This window comes from Elaeis guineensis, chromosome 7 (assembly GCF_000442705.2).
Source record: "Elaeis guineensis isolate ETL-2024a chromosome 7, EG11, whole genome shotgun sequence".
Classification (NCBI taxonomy): Eukaryota; Viridiplantae; Streptophyta; class Magnoliopsida; order Arecales; family Arecaceae; genus Elaeis; species Elaeis guineensis.
Window position 1 is genome coordinate 85,905,101 of NC_025999.2, and position 7,177 is coordinate 85,912,277.

Below are 7,177 nucleotides of genomic sequence, written 5' to 3' on the forward strand. Positions count from 1 at the left end.
AACAACTTATTATTATTATTATTATTATTATTATTATTGTTATTATTATTATTATTATTATTATTATTATTATTATTATTATTATTATTATTATATAAACATATACCAGATCGAATTCTATGAGATATATCATTGTTCATTCATTCTTACTTAGCATATTTTTTAAAAAATTTATATCATCCTGTGTTTTAATTTGATCAAATAAAATCCATCTCTTAAATCATATTGAGCCGGATACATGCGGATCAACTAAAATTGCCCTCCTCAGAGATCCTACATGATTTATAGCACTCCGTGAGAAATATTAATATACATAGACAGTAGAATATTGTGGATTACCACCCTTGCCTCATTGACCGTTTGACTTGCTATGGAGTGACTTAAAAGACGACCAAGAAAAGGTATAGTTACAACATGAGTTGAAACCTTAGTTACAAATAAAATAAAATAAAATAAACATGAGTTGAAACCTTTTACGTTGCCTTGGTTATAAGTTGCGTGTACTTTATTTAGATTTAAAAAAAAGAAAAAAAGAAGAAAAATATCTTGGACTAACTTGTCCTCCAATGGCTTGGTTTACTCAACCTTCATTATTTAGAATATAAATTGGGCTCCAACACAGCCAGCTGGTAAAAATAAATGTTGGTTCAAATTGAACTCAAGAATTGGTTTGTTCGGGTGGCTCACCGGCTAACCTCGAACTAATATTAAAGCCGAAGTGAGATGAAAGATGCCACTACAAGTAACAACAATCTCAATGGGTATTTTGGTATCAAGAATGCCAGTAGAGATGCCTTCAATGTGTTTTATTTATTTATAATTTATAGTGGTATATATATATGTCCGAGAAACATCGCAAATACATCAACATAAAACTATTAGCATACGATTCACTCACACCCACACAAGAAAATTAATAATTTACAATTGTTCAATATCGAAAGCCATCTTACAATCCCATGCAAGCGATACAAGCGGTCTCTTAATAAACTAACCGTAGATAAGCTTTGATTTAGGCCCTACGTTTGACCAAAAGACGCCTAGTTTTACTAAAATTCTGAAATTCGGGATAAATTCGTCAACAAATTGCATCTGAAGTTTCTGGCCACATTTTATTCTAAAAGGTGTTGACATTTAGTGGAGAACCATGATACATATCAATTGCAGATCTCGAAGAGATCTTTCTAATGAGTTTAAGAACACAGAAATTCAAATATATGTGAGATAACTTATGCCTTGTAGAAGTTTGTTGGTTTTATATAAACTTCGGCAGGCTTCAAACATCGGATCTGATGGACTCTAGATCTGTGCTACACCAAATAGGCTTGATTTCAATGCTGGAGTTCTGATACTAGAAGATATTGATATACATGTGATGTGAGTATCCAGGTTGCCCCAACTTCAGATATGCATCCTCTTATATCTTCCACAAGTGATTTCATATGAAATCCTCAAAAAATGCTTCTTAGGTATCCTCCTCTTCCACATTTTATGTTGTAGACCTTAATTTTGACAAATTTACAAGGAAGCAGCATTCTTCACACCGGATCAAAATGGCAGTGTATTTCCACCATGACCAATTATACCATTGAAACAAAAAAAAAGAGACGAATGGGAAGCATTTACAATGTTGATGAAAGGAGGAGACGCAAAGGCTTGCCATCATGAATACAACAATGTCCTCCTAATGCACAATAAAAGAAAGAAATGAAACCAGCCCCAATAAAAATAAACCCCACAACACACATTCTTCTAACCCCACGAAAAAACACACCCATAGCAACCCATTTTATTAATCAACGAAACAAACTCACCTTAACACAAACACGTTCCTTCCCCTAACCCAAACACCACACCCCACCCCACCACAGTGCCTCACCCCCTTCACCCTTTCCTCTTCCTCTCTTCTCCGCTTTCTTCTTCTTCGATTCTGCCTCTATTCTTCTCCTGAAACTCTCTTCCTTTTTTTGGTTTCTCTCTTTCTTTCAATGAAATTTTCCAGAACCAATCAGCCAAACCACTGGTGGACGGCCACCCCTTCGTCCCGAAGCTTCCCATAGAGGGCGAGGCACTCCCAGTAGGCCCTCCGGCTTCTCATCTCTTTTCTTCCCTTCTTCTTCTCCCACTGGTGGTCGCACTCGAGGAACAGCTCGTCGACCAGCCCGATCGCCCGCCCTTTCACCACCTCCTCCACCACCCCCGCCTCCGCCTTCATCACCACGTACTCCTCCTCCCGGACGTTCCTTTCCAGCCAGTCAGCCATCCCACCCTCGCCCCCCGCCGCCGCCGCTTCCGCCTCGCCCGCCGCCACCTCCACCCGTATGATCTCAAAGTCGCGGTCGCCCTTCGGGTATTGGCGCTCGAACCACGCCGCCGCGGCCCCCGCCTTCGCCCCCGCCGGCCCCACGTCCACGAAAACCCGCCGAGGGTACCCCGCAAGTGAGTCCCCCGTCAGCTCCGGCAGGTACCGCGGCCGCAGCGGCGGTTGCCGCCTCGATGTACGCGGTGGCTCCAGGAGCACGCCCTCCAGCCCGTTCAGCGCCTCCTTCCTGGCCTCCGGCACCGCCAGAAGCCGCCGGCCCCTCCGCCGCTGCACCACCTGTGCTTCTCTGTCGTAGACATCGGTCTCGGGCGCGGCCGCCGCCGATTTCTTCCTCATCGCCACCATTGTGGCGGCGCCGATCCTTCGGAGGTAGGCCATCCGGTAGTTCTCCGGCAGGCGGAATGGCTCCAGTGGGTCGGAGGTGACGCGGACGACGGCGACGCCGTTGATCTTGAGGGCCTGGTCGATGAAATCGAAACCGGCGCGGCCAGCGGCGGCGAGCACCTCGTCGGCGGAGATGACGAAGTCGACGGAGCCGTCGGGGAACGCCGGCATCCGGTCGTGGGAGATCGCCTCGATCCCGTTGTGTGTCAGGTACGGAAGGTGGACACCGGGGTCTCCGAGGAACACGGCGCGGTGCTCGGGCCGGAGCAGCCCGCGGAGGCGCAGATCGCCGAGGAGCATCGGCAACACGAAAACGTCGTCGTCGATCGGCGGGACGGCGGCGAGAGGAGCGACGCTCTCTGCGGCGGATGCTTGACGGAGGAGCGCTGCTTGGAGCCAGGGGAAGGACATGATCACGAGGGCGAGAAGCACCGACCGGGCGAGGAGGCGCAGGAACTGCGGGCCCGGGAGCCGGATCACGAGTCGGTCGCTGCCGACCTCGACGGCGCCGAGCCGTCTAACCGCCCTCTCCTTCGTCATCTCCTGACGGCGGGCTGACTTTCGGGAAGAAAACATAAACGCTGGTGGTTTTGTGTTCGCAACTCTATTTACAGAGAGAAATGAATTGGCGAAGAAGGAAGAGCGGAGAGGGGAGAGAGAGACGGAAGGGGGAATGCGGGCGGTGAGACTAGCGGGTACAGAAGCGGGCGGCGGTGTGGTTACCACCCACGAGAGCAACACGGGCGCCAGGGGTTCGAAGAAAGAGGAGCATCAATTGTTTCATGCGCCAGCGTTCCATGGCTTACGATGTACCCTAGGATTGACGGTGGAGATTGTTGATATCAGATCATCTCTCTCTCCCCAGCCGGAGTTGGCGAACTTTGATGCATAGGGAATGGGCCGGGGAGGGTGAGGGGGAGGTGAGAATTTTGTGGGTTCGGACTTCTTTATCTCACTCACGTAACAATCGGCACTTGGTTGGTGATTTATAGGGAGGGAGGAGGACTGTTCTAATTTGGATGGGGGTGGGGTTTACTGCGTTTGTGGTTCTTTCATGGGGCTTACTTATTCTTAGGGATGGGGCGATTAACGGTTCCACCGGGAAAGTAGAGTTACGTGTGGTGGCAGGCTGGCCAAATGCGTGTTGGTTTCGATGGTGCGGTTATAGAAGGATGCGGGTGCGGTCAAAGGAGTTTCCTAATCTTATATATCTCGGATCTGATTGGTATAAAAATTTTATTTAAGATACATATTTGGGTAAAGATTTAAGATAAATTTATGTTATCACATTATAAGGGCTACATGGTTTTGTAGTTTAGGGTTGACGGGAACCTGGAATTTTTAGAATAATGATGGCTGTCATGAGTCATGACAACCTTGGCGTAATGTGAAGCTCGTGCTCCATGCACGCCCATGCATACTATAAAAACGTCATGAAAAGTTGTATTCAATTCAATTAGAGTGTCGCGATCAAATAGCCAATTGTATAGCGACGTGGATGGAGAGAGATAGAGATGGGCAGGTTTTGGGTTGCAGTATTTAGGAATACATTATCCAAAATCATAATCTCTGGTTGCTAGGTAGAGGGCTATGATTACTGCACAAGACCCAGTTCATCATATAATTAAATAACTATTTCATAAGATTTGTTGTCATTACATGTATTTAATAATATTATGGGGCGTTTGGTTCGTAACCGAAATTAGAATGAAAATGAGAATCGGAATGATTTGAAATCGGAATCAAAATGGCTAAATCCTCCAAAACGTGTGGTTCGTGACTGAAATCGAAATCAGAATTAAAATAAAAAATTGAATCTATAGAAAAGAGTAGAGATTAAGTTCTATATAAATTGATCTATTTTCATTTCATTCCGAAATCGGAATAGGACTTCTTCCAACGAAATGATTGGAATAGAATCATCTATTCCGATTCGAGACCTCTCTTCTTCTAATCAAATATTTCCTATAAGATTGCCTTGGAATTGGTTTAAAAACCTTTAAAACTCTGCACGAAAGCAAAACATATGAAACTTTACAAGAGAGAATCTAATGGAAGTGGAACAGCACTGGACTAGGAGGCTGCCAGATTACAGAAATGTGCATTTTTTTTTTTTTTATTAAATAAGTCAAATAATCTTGAATAAGTCACAAATTTATGGATATCAACTACTGTAGAAAATTTAGATTGGTTGGTTCTCTTATAGCAAGTTGACTTTCAATTAGGTGTTGATATATCATTTAGGATATTAGGGGCACTCTTCTTGATGAATGTCCAAAAGTCCACCATAAACGGAATATTTGGATTTAACCTCAAGTGAATTACAAGGTACATGCACCTAACCTCAAGCGAAACATCACTAGTGATGTAACAAAATAAAAAAAGGTCACTGGGGAGCTTAGGTTTCATCAGGAGTAGGTGTACTAGTGTACTACCTTTGTCACAAGTATAAGGGGAAAAAACTCACATAGGCTGCTACATAATTGACTGAGTGCTTTACCTAATTAATTTTAAAAAAAATTATTTATAAAAATAATTTAATTTTTAATTTATTTATTAAATTGATGCAAACAGGATAAATACTATTTTGAATGACGTTTTATGATGGCCACATCACCCACCTTTTTTTCTCATTTTTCACATAGACGATGAAAAAAAATCATCAAATAAAATGATATTTTTTAAAACATCATTTTATTTGATGATTTTAATTTTTTCTCCAAAAAAAAAATTAAAAAAAAATAAAAAATAAAAATTATAATTTTAAATTTATTAAAAAATAAAAAATTATAATTTTGGCTAAAATAAAAATCATCATTTCAAATTAGTATTTCCATTTCAAATTATCTTTTTAAAAAAATATCTCAAAAAAATTGGTGTAAAAAAAATAAAACAAACCATAAAAAAAAGAAAAGAAAAAAAATAGAAATTATAATTCTAAATTTTAAGAATATAAAAATTTTAATTTTAATTAAAATAAAAATCATCATTTCAAATTACAATCTCCTTTTCAAATTAATTTTTTTATAAAAATATCATAAAAGAAGAAAAAAATGAGAAAAAAATTATAATTTTAAATGAATTTTAAAAAATAAAAATTTTAATTTTAATCCAAATAAAAAATATCATTTTAAATTATTTTTTTCTATTTAAAATTATTTTCTTAAAATATCTCAAAAAAATCTTAAAAAATTTAAAAAAATATCATAAAAAAAGAAAAAATGAGAAAGAAATGAAAAAAAATAAAAATTATAATTTTGAATGAATTTAAAAAATAAAAATTTTAGTTTTAATAGAAATAAAAAAATATCATTTCAAATTTTTTTTTCATTTAAAATTTAATTTTTTAAAAAAAATATTCCAAAAAAATCTTAAAAAATTTAAAAAATAAAAAGTACCATAAAAAAATAAAAAAATAGAAAAAATAAAAATTATAATTTTAAATTTTAAAAAAATTAAAATTTTAATTTTAATTAAAATAAAAAACATCATTTCAAATTACTTTCCCCATTTCAAATTAATTTATTTAAAAAATATTCCAAATAAAGGCAAAAGAATACCTAAAAAATATCATAAAAATAGAAAAAAATGATAAAAATAAGAAAAAATTATAATTATAATTTTAAATTATAAAAAAATAAAATTTTAATTTGAATTCAAAAAAAATAAAAGAAATAGAAAATACCATAAAAAAGTGAAAAAAAGAAAAAAAAAGAGAAAAAAATAAAAATTATAAATTAAAATGAAAAAAAATAAAAGTTTTAACTTTAATTCAAATAAAAAATATCATTTCAAATTACTTTTTTCATTTCAAATTATTTTTTTAAAAAATATCTGAAAAAAGAAAAAAATTGATGTAAAAAAATAAAAAATACCATAAAAAAGAATAAAGGAAAAATAATTGAATTGAAAAAAAATAAAAATTCTAATTCTAATTCAAAAATAAAAATTATAATTTTTAATTTAAAAAAATAAAAATTTGAATTATAATTCAAATAAAAAGCATCATTTGAAATTACTAAATTAATTTAAATTTAATTTTTTAAAAAATATTTCAAACAAAAAATACTTAAAAAATGCCAAAAAGGATAAAAATGGGAAAAAATTATAATTATAATTTTAAATTATAAAAATTTTAATTTGAGTTCCAAAAAATAAAAAAAATGCCATAAAAGAAGTGAATAAAAGGAAAAAAATGGTAAAAAAATATAATTATAAATTAAAAAAATTAATTTAAATGGAGAAAATAATTTAAAATGATATTTTTTATTTGAATTAAAATTAAAATTTTTATTTTTTAAAATTCATTCAAAATTATAATTTTTATTTTTTTCTCATTTTTTTCTTCTTTTATGATATTTTTTTTTAAAAAATTAATTTGAAAAAGAGATTGTAATTTGAAATAATAATTTTTATTTGAATTAAAATTAAAATTTTTATTTTTTTTAAAATTTAAAATTATAATTTCTA

The 7,177-nt window shown here is 35.5% G+C and overlaps 1 protein-coding gene across 1 annotated transcript; it reads right to left on the reverse strand.

Moving 5' to 3' along the window:
* Positions 1 to 1,548: 1,548 nt before the first annotated feature.
* LOC140859465 (uncharacterized) lies at positions 1,549 to 3,746 on the reverse strand. Its single transcript, XM_073261358.1, has one exon. The coding sequence runs from the start codon at positions 3,281 to 3,283 to the stop codon at positions 2,009 to 2,011; it is 1,275 nt and encodes a 424-aa protein (XP_073117459.1). The 5' UTR covers positions 3,284 to 3,746; the 3' UTR covers positions 1,549 to 2,008.
* Positions 3,747 to 7,177: the final 3,431 nt, after the last annotated feature.